The sequence below is a fragment of the Moschus berezovskii genome, chromosome 4 (genome assembly GCF_049115385.1).
Source record: "Moschus berezovskii isolate FMDL1 chromosome 4, NW_MosBer_1.0, whole genome shotgun sequence".
In the NCBI taxonomy this organism is placed as follows: Eukaryota; Metazoa; Chordata; class Mammalia; order Artiodactyla; family Moschidae; genus Moschus; species Moschus berezovskii.
In genome coordinates, this window is record NC_142463.1 from 18,325,660 (window position 1) to 18,346,914 (window position 21,255).

At 50.9% G+C, this 21,255-nt stretch overlaps 1 protein-coding gene across 3 annotated transcripts in view; it reads left to right on the forward strand.

The window, feature by feature from the left end:
- KDM4A (lysine demethylase 4A) overlaps positions 1-21,255 on the forward strand; it is a 41,772-nt gene that overhangs the window by 14,827 nt on the left and 5,690 nt on the right. For all 3 annotated transcript variants that reach the window (XM_055402083.2, XM_055402082.2, XM_055402084.2), the window contains exons 12-18: positions 9,220-9,340; positions 12,162-12,343; positions 13,819-14,023; positions 14,488-14,564; positions 15,233-15,288; positions 17,811-17,919; positions 18,246-18,431. In XM_055402083.2, the coding sequence (XP_055258058.2) occupies positions 9,220-9,340; positions 12,162-12,343; positions 13,819-14,023; positions 14,488-14,564; positions 15,233-15,288; positions 17,811-17,919; positions 18,246-18,431 (936 nt within the window). The remainder of the gene's footprint in view (positions 1-9,219; positions 9,341-12,161; positions 12,344-13,818; positions 14,024-14,487; positions 14,565-15,232; positions 15,289-17,810; positions 17,920-18,245; positions 18,432-21,255) is intronic.

Genomic DNA, 21,255 nt, shown 5'->3' on the forward strand with positions numbered 1-21,255 from the left:
TGGAGACCAGGATGACTCCCAGAGCCGTCAACAGGGACATGTTTGCTCAGGCTTCCTCCCAGAACATGCTGTTGCCAGAAGCTAAGTTTTCTGTTTGTTCTGTGTAGAAAGGCGCTTGGTGAGTCTGCGTGGGGTACAGCAGGGCCACGTTGGGTACAGCCCAACTCAGGCCTGCCCAAGTGACCTCTCTCTCCAGCCTCACAGCCTGTGATGAAGTTGTAGCTGGGCTGAGGGTTGAGGTGGGGCCACTGGCAGATTGCAGGAGTGAGCACAGAGAAGCTCTCCTCGATTCCCTGTTCCCTTAACCTTTGGAAATTTTGTCTTTTAGAAGTTTTTATTTGCTTTTTAAAAAAAACTTTTCATTTTGTTTCGGAGTATAGCCGAATAGCAGTCTTGTGATAGTTTCAGCTGGACAGCAGAGCGACTCAGCCATGCATACATGTGTATCCATTCTCCGAAGTTTTTATTCCAAAGCATTGTTAAAGAATACACAAACAGAATACTGTCACGAGCCCCCCGTGTGCACGCATCATCCCGGTGTGCATGCATTATCTCTGTGTATTAACATTTGACGTGCTGGCTTAATCTTTATTTTGCCTGAAGTACTAATGCTGTGTCCATATTCAAATTCACCTAATTTTTCAGCAGTGCCTTTCTGTGGTTAGTGTGCCTCCTTGTCTTTAACACCTGTATGTTATTTCTGCATCCCAGGCTCAGTTTCTGTAGCTGCTGTTCCCCTTCCCTATCACGCGTGGTGCAGTCTGGTGAGCCAGTGACCCGCGTGTCTCCTTCCCTGCTTTCCCATCGCCTCTGAACCCCGTTCCCTGCTCTCCTATGGTCACTTCTACAAGCGAGGGCTCTTGCACCCGGAAAGCAGAGCCCCTCTGCTCCTCGTGGTAGCGTCCTGGTTGTTGCGTCACAGAGCTCTGCGCTCTTGAGCATCTTGCTGTCTCTGCAGGCCTGTTCCTCGTGGCAGCGTCCCGGTCGTTGTGTCACAGAGCTCTGCGCTCTTGAGCATCTTGCTGTCTCTGCAGGCCTGTTCCTCGTGGCAGCGTCCCGGTCGTTGCGTCACAGAGCTCTGCGCTCTTGAGCATCTTGCTGTCTCTGCAGGCCACACTGTCCTTGCGCACCGTCCTCCCGATGTGCAGCCAGAGAAGCTGCTGACAGTAGCACGGACGCACTGGAGAGTAAATACTTTACAGTGTTGAGGCTATATGTTAATATCCGTATAGTTATTAATTGTATATTAACCTTACCATGGAGTCAAGTTTTTTCTAGGGTTGGTTTTTTTCTTTTTTAGGTGGTAGCAGGGCAGTAAATAAGTAACAGCCTTTTTTTTTTCTCTCCCAAATTAGGAACCCGTAAAGTTGTGGATACAGGACATGGGCATATGGAGCTCAGAATGTCACTTGGTCACCAGTTAAAATGGTTGAGGAGAGTGGTTTCTGACCGGTGGCCAAGTAGCCCTGCTGCTTGTTTACCCTCAGTTAGACAGATGACCCGTGTGGTCACAGGCAGCCCTGGACCGCTCCGGCGCCCCTCACAGGGACAGAGTGTCTCCCACTGTCATGTCCTTCTGCGTGTTGTGCACACGGGCAGCAGTGTGTTCCTTCTTGTAAGAGGCAGATCCCAGTGACACCAAAGCCAGGACTGCTCCCATGGAAACATGCTGGGAGAGGAGGCTTCTCTCTTAACACGCCGGTCTGTGTGACCCCTGCTCCCAAACCACTGTGTGTCTTGCTGGTTCCTTTTTGCTTGTGTGTGGGCCTCTCAGCTGCAGCCTGAATACCTTTCCTCCGCTGGTCACCTGCCATCTCTACACCTACCCCCTTGATGCGCTGGCATCTTTGAACTACTTCAGAGTCACTGATACGTCTTGGCTGCTTGACATCTTCGCTTCAGTCTGCAGTGGTCTGTGTACCTTCAGAGAAGCTCCTTGAGGCCAGCAGACAGATGCGTGCAGGGAGTTCTAGTCCCTGGGGATCTGCATTGCAGCACACGTGGTGGAAGCTCAGCCTAGGGTTGGGGTAAGGGGTCAGAGGGACGGCAGGAGAAGGAGGTTAGCAGGAGTGTGAATCTGGAGGGGGAGAGGGTTCTCTTTGGAGCTGGGGCTCATGCCAGCATCAGGGCAGGTTGGGGTCCGCAGTGGTTTTGTTGGTCTCCGTAGGATGAGAGGGCCTTGGGAGGTGTGGGTGGAGGGTGTCAGGTGGCCAGTCCTAGATCTCTGCCTGTTCTCTGAGACTCTTTGACTTAAGACGGGCGAGGAGGCAGTGGAGGTTTACCTGATGTGTATTTTTGGAGAGTGAAGATTTCTGTAACTTTGACTTTATCTTTTTTTTTGACGCACAAAGATACATATGGAATAATACAGCAAACTGCAAATACTCATCATCATCACTGACCTAACAGTTAATATTTTGGAAGCCCCATATGCTTCATTTGTCCTTTTAATTTCCTGAAGTATTAAACAGCAAATCATGACATGGGTGTCATGTAATTTTCTTCCTGCTTTACTGTGTATCTCTGAAAAATATGGGTGTGTTTTAATCACCATGCTGTTATTATACCTAACAAAATTACAAAAATTTTCTAGTATCATCTAATATTCAGTTCGCAATCAGTTTCCCAAGTAGTCTGAACAAAATGTATTTGACGGTAGGTTTGTTTGAATCGAGATTTAATTAGTCTTACACCTGACATTTGTTTATTATGTGTCTTAATTCTGCATTGATCTAGGACTGTGCCCTTCTGACCCCCTATCACTGACTCATAAAACTCTGTCAGTTGTTCTTTGGACTGTCAGGTGAAGTGTTTTTTTAGCTTTGCATTGATGTTTTGGAGGATCATCTTGGAAGCAATATAAAGGTTTTTTGGGAAAGAAAGAGGCAAAATTAGAAACAGCAGAGATTCTCTTGAAGGTGGGATTACGGATGATTTTCGTTTCCTGCATTTATAAATTGTTTGAATGCTTTTTATGAATACCATCTTATTTTTATAATTAAATACTTGAAGACAGGAGGGAAAAAAAGGTTTGCAGTAGGGAAATCAATTTGGAACCTGCTTCTTAATCTGAGAGACGGTAAGGACCTGACCTGTGTGGTGGGGGCGGGGGTCTGGGGCCGCTACTTGGAAGGCAGGAGTGGGAGGGCACCATGGGGTGACCTGGAATTCTGGCTTGTGTTCCTTACCGGATGGAGAGGGGTGTGTCAGTGGCGGGTGAAAGTCACAGGAAAAGTGAAGGGGAATTTGAGTATGGATCACGATGTGAGTTCAGTCTGGGCGTGCTAAGTGCCTCCTGCTTGTGAGGCAGGCTGTGGAGATGTGCATACACACACCCGAGATGGGTAGATTTGGGAATCCTCTCCACCTGGAGGGTGCCGGTGGGTGTGGAAGAGCTCCCCGGTGGGGCGCGTAGAGCAGTTTTTGCAGTGTGGATAGAGGTGGAAGGCCTGGGAAGGAGGACAATGAGAAGAGAGAGCCAGAGGTTTGGAGAACTAGGAGAGGGTCATGTGTGCAGAGCCAGGGAGGAGAGCATGGAATAAAGTGGCAGCCCCCCGAGTGGGCCTATGTTGAAGAGGGGGTGATGGAAGATACTGGGGGTGCTCTGAGAGGAGCGAGTGCTGTCATCTCCAGCAGAGGCAGGAGGGAGGGGGTGGCTGCAAGAGGGTTTTATTGTGGTAATATATGCACGACATAAAATGCCGTCCTCTTGTTTCTTAACGCCTCACACCGCTGTCCTGCCGGCACCAGGCTTTGGAGGGGGAGGGTGCCATTTGTCCTGTAATAGTCCCCTGCTTATGGGGACACAGCCCTTTTCACAAGCCACTAGTCCTGGGAGCCTTCCGTTGCTTCCCAGCTGCTTCCCTGCCCCCTTTAGTCCCTCTAGCACTTTGCTGCTTGTCTGTGATGCTATCTTGGTCTCAGTGCGGTTGTTCCAGGCTGGTGAAGGTGCACTGCTAGGAGCCAGGCCCTGCGCCGCCTTCAGCCTTGCTTCTTGAGGCATCGACGTGGTCCCCAGAGCTTAGCCCAGGAGCCTCTGTAAACGGGTGGAATGAAGGGAAGTGTAGCTCCAGTTAGAAACTGTCATGAGGGCTGATTCACTGGGCAGAATGGCGGACTGACAGTCAAGGCTTGGGCAGAAGCTGAGACACTCTGCCTGTCCCTGGAGAGGTCTAAGAGCATTGTGTCTGTATTTGGAAACAGCTGGGTTTTGAAGAACACCCTGGTGGGCTCCCTCCCCACACTTTAAGTATCCCTCAAGGTGTTATCTGGACCGCATGGCGTTCAGTTCATGCGCCGCCGTCTTGTACCAGGGGCTTTGGTGAAAGGGCCCCGGGTGACCGACTGCTGAATCCCTACCACCTGAGTCTTTGCACAGTGACTAGCCTGCTGCAGAAGTTCTTGTCAGTTCAGGCTGCTTTGGAAAAGTGAGTTCCCCGAAGAAGGAGAGAGAACACTTGGTTCTTCTCTGTATGGAACCAGCCCTATCAGGAACATTGACCTTGACCTGGTTGCTCACATGAGGGAAGTAAAGGAACTCAGGGAGCCTGGAGCTCCAGCCCTCTGGCCAGCAGGGCCTGGGAGACCTGGCATGCGCTCCTGCCCTGTCCTCACCAAGAGCTTCAGGCACAGTGCTCTTCACCTACTCTTGTTATTGGGTTGCCACCGGCCCTGGCTCACGTGGTTAATTGGTTGAAACAGGGTTTGAGGCCAGTTCTTTTCTATTAAGTCCTACGGGCGTTTAGAAATTGGAGTACATTGCAGGGAAAGGCAGGACCGGGAGGAGTATTTAGCCAGAAGAGATGAAAATGTGGAAGGATGTTCAATATGGATAGATCCGACTGCTTTGGTCAGAGGCAGAGTGATGGTAGCAGGAAGGGCAGTTTTAGACTCTGGCTGGGTCGTAAGCCCTTGAGGTTAGAGGTCACGTCTCACCGTCTCTGCATCGCCCAGCAACAGGCATGTTGGGCGCTTCTCCTGAATGTGCAGTAGGCACTTTGGTTAAAGAGGTGTGGACAGAGGCAGTCTCCTTTCCCCAAGCTGCATTCCTGTGTTCTTGATCCTGACCCGTCTGCCTCCTCCAGGAGTGAATGAGAGGCGTTTTGCTTGCCTGTAAAATGATTAATCTCCACCTCCTACCCCCATATGCGTTTTCTGTTGCTGCTTTAACAAGGGACACAAATTTAGCATCTTAACTCGAATTTACCTTCTTCTGGTTCTTCAGAAGTCTGAAATGGGCCTAATGGTGCTAAAGGCAAGGTGTCTGCCTTCCTTCCTGGGGGGCGTCTATTTCCTTGCCCTTTCCAGCTTCCATGGGGCATCATTATTGCTTGCCCGTGACCCTTTCCTTCCACCTTTGAAGGCAGTAACATCTGGCCAAGTCACATCACTTTGACCATGACCTCTGCTACCTTCTTCCATTGTGAAGCAGCATTTGAATACATTGGGCCCACCCAGACAGCCCAGCGTGATGGTCATCTGATTAGCAATCTAACAGTTCTTTGTTCTGTTAATCTAACATATTCACAGGATTCAGACTGTGCATCTTTGGGGGACAAGCTTCTTCACTAGTAAAACCATACTCAAAGGTCCTTTCTTAAACTACAATTGAAGGAAATTTCCTTCTCAGCTGTCATCTCATTCCTTCCCTTTATCTTCTCAAAAATTGTGTGATGGCATTCGCTCCCTAGTTCCTTATTGTGTATCTACTGGAGTTTATCTCTAAAATAGTCCTGGCACCTCCCGGTTGCTGAGTCCCTTGGCCACTGCTCTTCTGCAGTCTGGGCTGGATTTCCCCCTTGAGGAAACCCCCCTCTCCCCAGCATCTCCTTTCTTCCTCTTCTTTCTCCTGTCCCTGAAGGCACGGTCTCCAGTCAGCTTATCTTCCACTGATCATCTCATTCACTTCACCATTTAAATTCTGAGCCTGATGTCCAGGATTCCCAAATCCACAGCTCTTGCTCTGACTTCCTTTCTGAACTCCCAGGCTGAATTTCTTCTTGCTCCCTAGGTATTTCCAAATGAAGGACCCACAGACGGGGGTTGTGTGTACCATACACAGCACGTTTAACGTGGCTGATTACCACTCCCCCCTCATCCACAGGAGCCTTCTCAGTCTCTCACTTTGGACACCCAGGAGACCCAGGCCAGAAGTCCCCACCACCTCTGCTCCCTTTATTCTCACGCCTGTACTTCTTGGGTCTTTGCCACAACTCACTTTTAGGGCTGTTATCTAAGGAGTCTTTGTGGTAGGGGGTGCAAGAAGATTATGGAGGAGCAGGAATCAAATAATGGAACTTTAATCTTAATGCTTTCACAGTCTGTTTTAAGGTGTGTATAAGTACATTAGTGTATGTAAGTCATCACTAAGTATACACGCATTGGGGGTGCAGATCCCTACATATTTTATTTTCATGATTACACTATCAAATAAATTTGGTGGGTATTTCCAGTTTGTTGAGCTGAAGAACCCTCTCCTTATGTGACCTCTTACTCATTTAAAAAATGTAAATCAGAAACAGGGCTCTTGTGGTCAGAATGGAGGCGGGCCTGGAGCCCCAACCTGTTCACTCCAATGGCGGCTTTCGTGGCATCGTCTTGATGTACGTTTTGGAAGGCGCTGCTTTAGACTGCTGGTGTAGTTCTGGTCTGATGAAGTCTGTGATAGTCTTCGTCTCACTCCTCCACATCATTGCATGCCGCTGTGAGCGTCATTGCTCATGTTGAGCTAGGGAGCACAGCACCCTAGGGGTCATGCTTTTTCACACCTACCTTCCCCTGGCAGGGCTTCAGACTCAGTAGGTCTTGGTAAATATTTGTTAAATGAGTGGGCAAATAGACACTCAATTTATGTTTGAAAGAGTGGGCTCTGTGCTGTGACCTGCTTGGCATTTGGTTTTTCTTGACATTTTCAAGTGTGACCCCTACGTCCTGGGGCTCTGTGGTGTGGCACGTGGAGTCTGCAGGTCCAGTGTCCCTTCTCCGAGGGGGCACTGCGATGCTGCCCTTTCTCTGCAGCACTCTGAAGCGCTGGCTTCTGTCACAGTTGCAGAGTGGCCCTCTTCCAGGCCTCAGTTCCTTGTTCAGTAGGTTTTGCTATAACCCATGTCTCCTAAAATCAGTCCAACCAAGTTTTAAACATGTCGATTAGAAGGAAACTCTGATGTGGTATTACTGAGTCAGTCGTACCTTAAACCTACTCAAATTTGCTCTGACACCATGTAAATGCAACTTTAAATCAGCCTTTCTCTCTGCAGCCAGGCCAGGGTTTCAGAGGCGCGCTCTGTCCTGGCTGGTGTTCTCTGGAGAAGAGGGACAGATAGTGTCAGCTAGAGCTGAGGTCTTGAAGGTGCAGGGGAAGTGGCCTGTTTTCTTTTTAATGGGTCAGCTACTCCTCTCTGCTTTGCATATGCTTGGGCCTTTCAAACCTAGATGGCCCAGGTGCCCAGCACTTTATAACAGCTGCTGCTGGCCTTCTTGTTCAAGGAAAAGGGCCTCCAGTGCTTGTCTGGGCTCTCAGACACAGACAGCCTCGGGTCAGTGAGCCTAAGGGAGGGGCGCGGCTCTTCTTTAGAGCTGGAGCAGGTTTGTTTTAGGTATGTTTGTTTCAGCCTGTTTCTGAGACCCACACTTGCTAAATCCAAAAATGCTGTACACAATCCTGGTTTAGGCTGATTTGCATGACACTTGTCACTTTCAGTTCAGTTCAGTCGCTCAGTCACGTCCGACTCTTTGCGACCCCATGAATCACAGCACGCCAGGCCTCCCTGTCCATCACCAACTCCCGGAGTTCACTCAAACTCATGTCCATCGAGTCGGTGATGCCATCCAGCCATCTCATTCTCTGTCGTCCCCGTCTCCTCCCACCCCCAATCCCTCCTAGCATCAGACTCTTTTCCAGTGAGTCAACTCGTCGCATGAGGTGGCCAGAGTATTGGAGTTTCAGCTTTAGCATCAGTCCTTCCAATGAACACCCAGGATTGAGCTCCTCTAGAATGGACTGGTTGGATCTCCTTGCAGTCCAAGGGACTGTCAAGAGTCTTCTCCAGTACCACAGTTCAAAAGCATCAATTCTAAGGCGATCAGCTTTCTTCACAGTCCAACTGTCACATCCATACATGACCACGGGAAAAACCATAGCCTTGACTAGACGGACCTTGGTTGGCAAAGTGATGTCTCTGCTTTTTAATATACTATCTAGGTTGGTCATAACTTTCCTTCCAAGGAGTAAGCGTCTTTTAATTTCCTGGCTGCAATCAGCATCTGCAGTGATTTTGGAGCCCAAAAAAATAAAGTCTGACACTGTTTCCACTGTTTCCCTGTCTATTTCCCATGAAGTGATGGGACCAGATGCCATGATCTTCATTTTCTGAATGTTGAGCTTCAAGCCAAACTTTTCACTCACCTCTTTTTTAGTTCCTCTTCACTTTCTGCCATAAGGGTAGGGTCATCTGCATATCTGAGGTTATTGATATTTCTCCCAGCAGTCTTGATTCCAGCTTGGGCTTCTTCCAGCCCAGTGTTCCTCATGATGCACTCTGCATATAAGTTAAATAAGCAGGGTGACAATATACAACCTTGACGTACTCCTTTTTCTATTTGGAACCAGTCTGTTGTTCCATGACCAGTTCTAACTGTTGCTTCCTGACCTGCATACAGGTTTCTCAAGAGGCAGGTCAGGTGGTCTGGTATTCCCATCTCTTTCAGAATGTTCCACAGTTTGTTGTGATCCACACAGTCAAAGGCTTTGGCATAGTCAATGAGGCAGAAAAAGATGTTTTTCTGGAACTCTCTTGCTTTCTCCATGATCCAGCGGATGTTGGCAATTTGATCTCTGGTGCCTCTGCCTTTTCTAAAACGTGCTTGAACATCTGGGAGTTCACGGTTCACATATTGCTGAAGCTTGGCTTGGAGAATTTTGAGCATGACTTTACTAGCGTGTGAGATGAGTGCAATTGTGCGGTAGTTAGAGCATTCTTTGGCATTGCCTTTCTTTGGGATTGGAATGAAGACTGACCTTTTCCAGTCTTGTGGCCACTGCTGAGTTTTCCAAATTTGCTGTAGCTTTTTCTAAGACAGGTGTTTTCCATGTTCGGTTTTATATTTATTTCTTTGAGTCTCTGCCCTGCTCTTTCCCTTGGTTTCCACTGTAAGACTGACTTCTGCTGTGTCCCGAGGTGGCAGGAAGGCCAACTTGATTTCTTCTTGTGGTTTGCCCAGGTTGCGGATGAATATATGTTTTCCCTGGAAGAGAGTAAGAAGTCCAAGGGCCGCCGTCAGCCCTTAAGCAAGCTCCCCCGACACCACCCGCTCGTGTTGCAGGACTGCGTCAGCGATGATGGTAAGTGGTGGTTTCGCTCAACTCCAGAGGAAAGGCTCTCAGCACATCAGGACCTCCTCCAGGACCTCCTCCAAGACCTCGGGAGGCCACGCAGAGAGCCGGAGTGGGCCTGTGGCTTAGCTGTTCCCCCCAGGTATTCCATGCAGAGGGCCAGATTTCAGGGTATCAGACTTACAGATTTCATTATAGGTTCGAGTGTCTTGGAATTTGCCTGTTATGGGATCGCAACACGCGGATTCTTCCCTCGCTTCGCTTAGGAGGGCGTGGTTGATTGTTCAGGGGAGCAGGTTCTGTCACTGTTGCCGAGGGCCTTGTGCTGGATGTGTGGTGACAAAGATTAAGCTGAGATATGTCCATGCCCTCAGGAAGCCCACGGGGTAGTTGACTGATCTACAGGGAAGAGGTGGTGATCCAGGCGGAGGGGACAGGGCGAGTAACCATGGAGTGAAGACAGGCAGGGAGGTATATTCAGAGGAGCCAGCCCAGTGGGGAGGATAGAATCTGTGGGTTGGACGTGGCGCTGTGAGGTTGGTGGGACGGGGAGGCCTGAGCTGAGTGCCTCCCTAGGTTCTTGTGTTGGTTGGGTTTGGAGACCTATGTTCAGTGTCCGCAGAAGATGTAGACCCTGGGGATTGGATGGGGTATTTATATCTTTGTTAAAGGGGGCCACTCAGGGAGGGCGTGCAGAGGCCGGGTTGGGAGGACTGAGGAAGACGAGGCTGTGGAGGAGACAGGGGAGTAGGCAGGGATGCATGTGGAGGAGACTTGCAGCAGAGCATGATAGCCATCAGTACAGCGTGGCCTCCTGTGCCGCCTGGAGCTGGCAGACCCTCAGAGGTCTGCAGTGACTAGGCCCCTTGTTACTGTTGCCTGGCACCCCATCCTTCCCTGTCCTGTCCTTGCCCACGCCCAGGGCTGGGTGGGAAGGCCCAGAGGCTCCTCAATCAGCCCTTCCCCCTGCTCACAAGCCTCACGTTCCCTCTCTGATGTGATGTTGATGCCCACCTCTGCTGTTCTCCTTGGATAGAAGATCACGATGAGCTGGGTGGGGAAAGCCTCTTGAGACCCCAATTCAGAGTCTCAGAAGTCCTCTGTGTTCTTCCTCCAGCCCTGGTGGGGGCTTCAGGACCTCCATGTCGGCAGCAGCCTCGCTTCTGACTTTTCCCCAGTGCGCTAAAGCAGTGCAGACTAAAGAAAACTGGAAAAGCTGTAAAGATAACCCCACAAAGAGGACCACTCTGAACACTTCAGTGTGTCACTCTTCCTGACTGTCGCAGTCAGATGTTATGTCCACGTATGTCCTTTTCTGATAATGTGAATGAGATCATAATATACACCTCTCTAACTTTTTACATTTGAAAAACTTTAAATGAGGAAAAGTTGAAAGAGTAAGAACACTGTGTGTTGCCATAATTGCTTTGTCTCTCCCTATTGTTTGGGCTCCCCAGGTGGCACTAGTGGTAAAGAACCTGGCTGCCAACACAGGAGACGTAAGAGACGTGGGTTTGATCCCTGGGTCAAGAAGAGCCCCTGGAGGAGGGCATGGTAACCCACTCCAGTATTCTTGCCTGGAGAGAATTCCTTGGATAGAGGAGCCTGGTGGGCTATAGTCCATAGACTCACAAAGAGTCGGACACAACTGAAGCAACTTCCCACGCAGGCATGCATTGTTTACCTATGAGCATACGTATCTGCTGTGCCATTTGAAAGTAAGATGTAATTATCAAGTCTTTTCATTTAAAGTGAACCAACAGGCATCTTCTATGTAGGATCGTCTCCTGTGTAAACACTTGACCTCTGAAAGTCAGGAGTAACTTCATAATATACTCTGATTCTCAGTCCATGGTCATCTTTCCCTGCTCGTCCTAAAAATGTGTTTTTCCCTCTAAACCAGCGTGAACCAAACTAGGGTCATCCATTGCATTTAGAAGTTTCTTCAGTCTCTTGGTCTCACACACCCTTTTCTCTACTTAAAACTTATATTTTTAATTGAGGCATTTAGTGAAGCTCGTAGCGAGTGCCTCAGGTGCACAGCCTGATGCGGTTTTATCTGTGTAAGCTGTGAAATTTTCGTTCCTACAGTTTTCACTGAACTATTGAACATTTTCACTGTTTGTTCAGTATTCACAAGCAGAGCGACTCTTGGCCACTTTTGGTTGTGTAAGCATAGCAAGTGTGTGTGCTCATTTTTCTGTGGTGATTGTGAGAGGTCTGTTACTGTTTCTCTGCTCCTTTCTCGATCACTCTCGTTCTGACTAGGATATGGAAAATATGTGTGCTAGGATTTTGGCACCATGTCTCCTGTTTAGGCCTGATTGATGGGGCCTGTAGGGGTTGATTTTAACTGCAGTCCTTTACGGTCCCCTTCACAGAGATCACATGCATGGCAGCTGCCAGATCCCTTTGGATTAAACGTGATTGAAGGTGGAGGAGATAACTGTTTGTTTGCACTGAGCTTGAGTTGCAAGGAATAAACAGATAAATGGGTAGCTTGTGTTGGTACGTTCCAGAGCGTTCCTTGGGCTGCTCAACATAGGTCTCTAGGGTCTCTCGGAAGGCCCTCCTGTCTGGAAAGATGTGAGGAGGTCATTGGAGGAGTTGTAGCCACAGCTTGCAGGGCTCCCCACACATCATCCAAATACTGAGGAGTCCTTTGAAAACCACTCCTGCCCTTTGCTTTTGTCACCCTTAGGTTCGCGGGTTAGTCCTGACCCAGGACCGGACAGTCCCAGCTTGAGCTGAGCTCATCAGCTCTCCAGGCAGGGCCACAGAGCAAGGCTGGTGCTGCCTGCCTGACTCAAACCTCTGCTTCCTCCTTTAGAGCTACCAGAGCAGCTGACCCCCGAGGAGGAGGCTGAGGAGACAGAGGCCTGGGCCAAGCCCCTGAGCCAGCTCTGGCAGAACCGACCTCCAAATTTTGAGGCTGAGAAAGAGTTCAACGAGGCCATGGCCCAGCAGGCCCCTCATTGTGCCGTCTGCATGATCTTTCAGACTTACCATCAGGTAAGCCCCCGTATACCCTCTGTTTACCCAGTGCCAGCACTCAGGAAAGCTAGCTTTATTGGTGGGTGCATAGTTTGGGAAGGGTGTGTTTTTGCCCCATCCGCCTGCTGGATGGAAAGGCTTTACCAGGCAAGTAAGCATGTGGATTTCACTTGAGAATGCTTTGGGGAAGAGCAGAGGGTGTGGCTTGGGTTCTGGGGGATTCCCGGCTCCCTTTGGCACTCACACTGTTTGCTGAGGAATCTGCTCTTTCTAGTAAGTGATGATTCCTTCTAGGTGGTCTGTCTTCCTGGCCAGTCTGGAGAGCTGGGGATTCTTTAAATCAGTCTGAACGTCAGCTGAAAAGTCAGATCCTCCAGTGTTGTCTCTTCCTTGCCTGTCACCGCTGTGGATTTTGGCAGCAGTGGAAAGGCACTTGGGAGGGGCAGGAGCAGGGGCTTTGTAGGAGGAAGAGGGATGGGAAAGCACCCTGGCTGAGCCCAGCCGTGCCCCTCCCACTCGTGGGGCATTTGATGCCTCACGGGTCTCTTTGAGTCTAGCTCTTGGAGGCCAAGAGGGCACCCACAGCAGCCTGTGCCAGAGGACCAGCTCAGTCTCAGCTGGGACCCACACAGGGTAGCACGTAGGGAACCAGTCCCCTGTGCTAGTTAAGAGTGGCGTGGCTGTCCCTAAGCCTGGCAGGGGCCCCAGGTTCATGTTTGCCAAAGAATGAAACTTCAGGCCAACGTACTTTGAGTTAGTAACTCATTCTTTCTTTCCGGTGACCAAAGAGCGAACCCAAACGTTCACTATGTGTCCTTGACTGGACGGGAAGCAGGCAGATGGCCTGGCTGTTTATCTGTCGAGCGGGGCTCAGCATTCCATGAATGGCACAGGCTTGGGGTTGACATGTTTCTGGGCCCCATCCTTGGTACAGGGGGTGAATGTGCCATCCAGCGGCAGAGCCTGCAGATCCTCGCAGTCAGGCTTTTTGCCAAGGGAAGGACATGGACACAGTGTTCTTCCCGAAGGAGCCCCAAGCCAGGAACAGCATGTGGGGCTCCAGCCATGTGACAGAGCTGTGGCTCAGGTGACTGCTGACATGGCCTCGAGAAGAATCCGCACTGGGCCGCGGGAGCACCTGCCCTGGGGCCTCTCCCTGGGTGCAGGGAGCAGCACAGAGGGAGGCCACCAAGAACAGCCTTGCCAGCCTCTCCGTGCGTTTTATTCCCGTCTGGTTGGGAAAGATTGAAGTCCCAGTTGCCTCTTACCTCTCTTCTTCCCGGTTGTCCCCAGGGGCCTTTGTTTGATGCTGCTGTGAGAAATTGAATTTGAGTCATTAGAGGTAACTTCAATTAGCAGCTCTGGGATAATGGCTGTGCACCTGGGAGCCGTAGCCGCCCCGTCAGGAAGAGAGCAGCTTTCTGCTGACAGAGCAGGTGGGGAGTGCAGTACACAGGCCGGGTCCCTGAGGTGTGCGCTTGCCCCCTCCTTAGGTGGAGTTTGGAGGTTTTGGTCAGAGCTGCGGCAGCGCTCCAGATTTGGCCCCCCAGACTCAGAGGACCAAGCCATTGATTCCAGAAATGTGCTTCACCTCGACTGGCTGCAGCACGGACATCAACCTGTCCACCCCTTACCTGGAGGAGGATGGCACCAGCCTCCTGGTGTCCTGTAAGAAGTGCAGTGTCCGGGTCCACGCCAGTGAGTGCCTCACCTCTTCCCTGTATCTGGTCCCAGGGCAAGGGCATCTGACCAAGTCCTCCCACCTCTCAGTCTCCCTACAGCCTCCCAGGGCCCCCCCACACCCCACACCCCTCACCCCCACCCGCCAGTGCAAAGATTGCTTATGTGTGGTTGGAGTGGTCAGATCGGATCTGTGACTTGGGTCTGTGCTCATACTGTCCATCCTGGGCTGTCCCCTTGGTTGCAGATACATGGAGGGGACTAGTCCCTGCTGCTCACTGGTGTTGGTACCAGTGAATCTGGTTTCTGGCTTTTTGAGACTTTGCTCCATACCGTATGGCTGATTTGTGGGGGCTGTGGCGCTAGAATTCAGGGGTCTCTGTAAGATTTGGTTGTCGCTTTGGGAAAGGGTATTTGGAGAGCAGCTGCAGGTCTGCCTTCTGACTCTGGGTTTAATTTTCTCACCTCGGTGTCCCTGTTAGGTTGCTATGGGGTACCCCCTGCAAAGGCTTCTGAAGACTGGATGTGTTCTCGGTGTTCAGCCAATGCCCTGGAAGAGGTGAGTGCATCCATGCAGTCGCTATCTCCCCATGAGACGCACTTGCTCAGGGCTACTCTGTTTCACGTGGACTCCGCCCCACCGGTCTGAGCAGGACGCGGTACACAGTGATGTGAGAGTGTTGTCAGAATAATCCCCCCACCGTGAGAGCGTTTGCTGCCCATCTGCAGCGGGGCCCGATGGCGTCTGGACGCTGTTTGCTCCATTGTGTCAGGACCAAGTAGAGGTCCTCTGGTGAACAGACCACTGCCCCCTGTGAAGAATTGAGCCATAAGGTCAGAGCATCAGAACAGGGCTCAGATGTTCATTTTATGGCTTTCTCTTTATTCTTCACTCCTCTCTGGAACCTGGCAGTACCCGCATAGGAGGCAGGCAGAGCCCTGTAATGCCCGCAGCTTGAGCAGGGTATCGTTCATGACTTTCCTTTCAGTTGTTACTATTAACCAGGAAGACAATTAGGTTAAGTCAGGTGAATAATTGGTGCACTTAAGCCCCGAGTGGCCTCCCTGTCTTCCTGCAGGGGAGTCCTGGTTCCCGGGGCTATGCAGGCAAGACCTCCCATGCTTTCTCCTGTGGAGGCTATAGTTGCCCGAAGGAAGTCACAAGGAGAACAGATTGGATGTTAATAATTCGGTGGTGACCACTCCTCCTCCCCCTCTTCTTGGCAGGACTGCTGTTTGTGCTCATTACGAGGAGGAGCCCTGCAGAGAGCCAACGACGACAGGTGAGTTTTCTGAGCTCTGAAGCCGCGTGCAGGCGCGCCGCCAGGGTAGGGGCTGTCATCCACATGACTGATGATGACTTGGGAAGCACACTGTTTGGGGCTGAAATAGCATCTCCAAGACTAACTTTAAAGATGTGAAGCCAGGCAGTCCAGAGCTTCCCCTCGGAGGCAGCCTTGTACGTTACATCCTTCTGGAGAAGCTAAGATGGACTCACGAGGCTGTAAAGACCCTGTGAAGATGACGCAGGGGCTTCATGGTGGACAGGAGCACATGACAGGTTAGATCTGGGGCTGGTGCAGAGGTGGCCGTGGCTGTGGGCTGTGAGCCCTTCCCAAAGCAGACTCCCTGGCTATTTGGAATGAGGGCGCATGTCCTTCAGGAGGGCGTTGGGACATTGAGGAAGCCCAGCTACGCCTACCCACTAATCAGCCAAACCCACAGAGGGTTCTGTTCCTCAGTTCGGAGCTGGGCTTCTCTGCTGCTAAGCAGGTCACTTTCACTGAGCTGAATATTTTAAGTCTCTATTGAATTTGTTGAGTGTTTCCTTTATCTGTTTTGGTTCTTTTGACTGCTGGTCATGTGGGATCTTAGTGGGGTATTAGCTCCCCGTCCAGGGATCAGACCCACACCCCTTGTGTTGGAAGGCGAAGTCTTAACCACAGGATCACCGGGGAAGTTCCGTGAGCCGAGTTTTTGTGCCTGGTCTCGGCTTAGTGGTTCTGGGGTAGAAATGTCAGGTGAATGAGGTTTTTGCTCTGAGGCCTGGCTGCCTAGGGGAGAGTACTCACAGGTCGATGGGAAACCAGCAGGGAGGACCCTGCTTCCAGCTGAAATCCTTGGCGCACAAGGAACTTGGTGCACACACCGTTAAGCCTCTTGCCTCGCAGGCATCCCCTTCATGCTGCTCTGGTCGCTGCTTCCACTGCTCTAGAGGCACTTGCTGCCGTGACTGGAGGTCACTGTGTTCCTCACAGTTGCCAGAGAGTGCTGTTTAAACCCTCCTTTTCTCAGAGTGGAAATGGCTCTGCTTGCACCTCCTACCTTCACCATGTAATCCTTGGTCTGCCCTGCGGAGCCATGCAGAAACAGACCTGTCCCCTGTCACACACTGCAGGTGGCCCTGCATGGCCCCTGTACTGTCTGTCGTGCGTAGGTTTCCACCTGGCCTGATCCTGAGAGCTCTCACCATCTTAGTGGACTTAGTGGAGTCTAGGTGCGTGTGAGTTTCTCCCCGAACTTTAATTCTCTAAGGATGTCCATTGAACGCACCTCTCAGAGTAAATGGGGCTGGACCAGAAACCATAGAGTGATTCTGAGGTGGACGAAGGGAGCAGAAGGGAGAGGTCATTTTGGCCCTGGGAAAAGTTTGGGCAAAGGCGTGGAGGGGAGGGCTGGGCTTTCTGGCAGATTGGGGCCCATTTTGGAGATAATCTGAGGAAGCGCCCAGGTCCTCCAATTAAAGAGATCTGTAGGGAGTTCTCTAATTTATTCTCACTTCCTAAACCAGGCCGTATCCCCAGTTAGCTGTGGCTTTGTTCATTTAGCAGCAGGCTGTGAGTGAGTGGTGCAAGCAGTGTGATGCTGTGCTGACCTGGGACAGTGTGATGGGGATCTTTTCCCACTTAGTGTGGAGATACGTCTGGTCTTAACTCTCTGGGTCTCACGACCTTGCTGGGAAGTTCAGGGGTCACAGTGAGGGGAGGGAGGAAGCAGCACAGGCAGGCCCACGTCAGGAGAGGCCAGGCTCTTCAGCAGCGGCAGTTGAGTTTTTGTTCTCTGTTATCTTTTTGTCCAGAATTTGCCCCAGCTGTGCACGTGCACATTTATATTTAGTCCCATACAGTTTCTTTGTGTTTTCTTGCTTGAGGAGAAGTTTGTCCAGGTGGAGGCATTGCAGCACTGTGGCAGAGGGCCCCAGGTCCCAGTCTGTCCCGTTCCCCTTGCCCTCCACCCCCACCTCTAGGGGCCAAAGGTCTCTTCTTCTGAAGTTTCTTATGCTGGCCAGAGGCCACAGACCATTGCTGACACCTCGCTGATGTTCCGAGGACCTGTAGGGGCCTGGGCCACTCTCTCCCAGAAGGGGTTGAACTCTTTGAGCCATCCTGAAGCCTTACTTCGAACTGTTGGAACCTAGAAGACAGAAACGTAACCTAAAGGTTAAACAAACAGGGCTAAAAAGGAGAACCGTGATAGCCATTTAGCCATTTGAAGAGCCCAGAGCAAAAACAGGGCGTTGGGAACGAAAGCGGGTACTGAACATGCACCCTGCACTCAGCACCACCAGAGGGGTGGGCACACCATCTACCCTTCTGGCCTGACCCCTAGACACACGTTACTCTCATCCTATATAAGTCATAAGCTTGCCTCCCCACCCTGCAGGGAGCAGGCAAGCAAGGGAACTTGTTCTTTGTTCTTGCTACAGCAGGGCCCCAATAAGCCTTGCCTGGGGAAAAAAACAAAAAACAAAGAAAAGAAGGCCATAGGGCCTGGGGGGACTGAAGTGGCCTTTGCCTTTTGGCAGATGGGTCCATGTCTCATGTGCGGTGGCGATTCTGGAAGCAAGATTTGTCAACATTGCAGAAAGAAGTCCAGTGGATGTGAGCAAAATTCCCCTGCCCCGCTTCAAACTGGTAAGGAGAGAGAGATGGGCATGTGACTGTGCATCCTTTGCCTGTTTCCAAGGCTCTGGGTAGAGGGGAACATAGCACTTATGAGGGCATCCCCTGGCTGATCTTGTGCCCCTTGGTTTTGGTCGTGACTTAACAGTTCTCACCCTCTGGTTAAAACTACTTAATGAGGATGTCTGTGATCAGATGCGAGATTAACAGAGGGTGTATGCACCCTCGTGTTTTGGGAAGCAGGTGGGCTCTTGCGTGTATGGCTCTGCGTTTGGGGGAGCAGTAGGGGAGATCGTCCCAGTTCCTGTAATCATTGGCCTACTTCCCCTGTGTTGTAGAAATGTGTCTTCTGTAAGAAACGGAGGAAAAGAACTGCAGGCTGCTGTGTGCAGTGTTCTCATGGCCGTTGCCCAACCGCCTTCCATGTGAGCTGCGCTCAGGCTGCAGGCGTGATGATGCAGCCAGACGACTGGCCTTTTGTTGTCTTCATCACCTGCTTCCGGCACAAGATCCCTAATTTGGAGGTGAGGGGGCTGCCTTTCTGGAATCCGACTGACCGTTTTTCCTGAGTCATTTTCTCTGCAGGCTGTTCATTTGTTGTGTCAGCAAGTTATTTCCTCAAGCACTGTGCTTCTCAGAGATGCTAATGAGTGTGGGATTAGGAGGTGGCCCCTGTTCATCTCTGCTTCCTGCCCTGTATTTCGTAATCCTGGGGTATCAACTGCCTTGTGGTTGATTCCTTGTTTGCCTCTCATCCTGGATAAACTCCTTGAGGGTCCGTGTCTTGTTAATCTGGGTGTCAGGGACATTGCAGAAGCTCTGTAAATATCAGGAACTAAGGGGAAGAGTAAATGGCAAGCCACTCCAGTACTCTTGCCTGGAAAATCCCATGGATGGAAGAGCCTGGTAGGCTGCACGTGGGGTTGCTAAGGGTCGGACACGACTGAGCGACTTCACTTTCACTTTTCACTTTCACACATGGGAGAAGGAAATGGCAGCCCACTCCAGTGTTCTTGCCTGGAGAATCCCAGGGACGGGAGAGCCTGGTGGGTTTCCGTCTATGGGGTCACACAAAGTCGGACACGACTGAAGTGACTTAGCAGCAGCAGCAGCAGTACACCTTGAGCGCTACATGGCACTGGTTTTCTCTAAATGGTGAAGCTTAGTGAAAGCTACATGAAAAGGTTTGGATTGAAGGTGGCATTGTTGTGGGCCTTAAATAATAAAGGGGAATTGTGAGCAGGTTGTGGCTCAAGTCTTCAGAAACAGAATGAGCGAGCCTCAGGAGGAGGAACGCGTAAGACTGGTTCTGGGAACCTGGCGGGGGATGGTATAGGAAAGGCCGGCAGGGCCAGAGGAGGAAGGCCCTGGGCTGCCACGCTCAGTTAGGAGTCTGACCTTTCTTCCATTAGGAGAGGGGGACTTGTCCAGTATTATGACTTCAAGCTATATTTTTTAAAACCGTTCTGGTTTGAAGAAAGGATTGAAGAAATAAGAATTCGAGGCCAGGAGACCAGTTAGCCTAGATGAGAAGTTGAGGTCTGAATTGGGAACACAGAGGCAGAGCTTTAGGATCACAGCCAGCGCTGGATCCCACAGTGGGTGGAATTGATGGGGTCTGTTGACTGCCATGGGGAGAGGAAGGGGGAGGTGAGCACGTGTGGATTCAAGATGACTCGGGCTACTTCCTTAAAGATGGAAGGGATGCTCATATGGTGTTAACTGCGTTCAGGAGCTGAGATGGGCCAGGGTTGTTTTGTAGGGGGAAGCGGAGGAGATAGAAAATGAGGGGACCTGTAGACTTTGATATTGCTGGAACATTCTGGCTGAGGTACCAGGAGGCAGTTGGATTCACTGGATGAAAATTTGGATGTTATCAGCATTTAACAGGATAGTTAAAGCTAATTCCTATTAGAAACTGGGCTCTGGAGATCCCTAATAGAAGGAGCAGATGGGAGAGCAGGAAGCAGGGGAAGCAGCTGAGAAGCAGAGAGAGGCATGGAGAGAAGCAGAGCAGCAGGGGGCTCGGGTCGTCACGCTGTCGGGGTGGCGGTGCTGTGTGCACCTCACCTGGGGCTCCAGGGGCAGTCAGGTCAGGAGCCAGAGTGCCTTCCGTGAGCTGCAGTCTAGTGGCGGGGACGCCCATGAAGACTTGTCAGCAGTGTGGTAAAGAACAGTCATAAAAGGAAGGGCACAATAAGCGCCAGCCCAGAGGACAAACTGCCCTCTTGCCATTTGGCTCTTGGAAAAGGCCTTGGCTGACTGGCTCTTTCTTCCTCTCCTTTAGTTACTTACTTATTTGGCTGCCTTGGGTCTTAGTTGCGGGACATGATTTTCATTGTTCGTTGCAGCCCAGACTCAGTAGTTACGGCTCGCAGGCTTAGTTGCTCTGTGGCATGTGAGATCTTAGTTTCCTTGACCAGGGATCGAACCCGCATCCCTGCACTGCATGGCAGATTCTTTAACCACTGCACCACCAGGGAAGTCCCTGGATCCTTTGTTTTTGTAAAGATACTCTATTGAGCACAAGAGGTGGTTGGGGCTGTGTTGGGAGCTTAGGAAGAGGGAAAAATAATCAACAGGAGAATGAGGAATAAAAGCCTGAGGTACATTTTGGTAAGGGGGTAGGAGTTTTGTGTTGGAACAGGATAGTGATGTGGCGGGGATCATTACCCCCCGCCCATCAACATACCGTCACATTGGCAGCTGTAAATGGCTGGTGCTATAAGGAATGGTGGGTGCTGTTGAGTATTTCTTTTACTAATTCATTCTTCACCCACGTACTGGGCACGTCTGGCACAGTTATTTGTGTTTTGTTTTGTTTTAACTTTTATTTATTTTGGTCGGGCAGCTTGTGGGATCTTAGTTCCCTGACCGGGGATTGAACCTAGGGAGCCCTAACCACTGGACAGAGGGGAATTCCCCAGGCACAGTTTTTGGTGCTGGAAACATACTAGTGAATGAGATAACAGTGCCTGCCCTTCTGCTGCATTTCCTGTGGTTGAAAGATGTGTGGAAACAAGGAAACATACAGTGTTAACAGATGCAGCATAAGGGTGAAGCTGGATACAGTAATGGAAGAGGGGGTAGTAAGGAGTGTTGTCCCTGAGTTGACTCTTGGATGTGAGGGAGCCAGTGTGCAGAGAACTGGAGAAGAACGTTTCAGGTAGAGGGAACAGAGGTGCAGAGACCTTGAGGTGGGAACACGCTTGGCACGAGTGCTCAGAGGACAGCAGGGAGGCCAGCATGGCTGGAGCACAGAGCTTGGGCTGCTGAGGGAGGGGCGGTTGGACATGAGGCTACCAGATACTCTGTGATCTCATTTGCATCAGGGGCAAGTTCAGAATG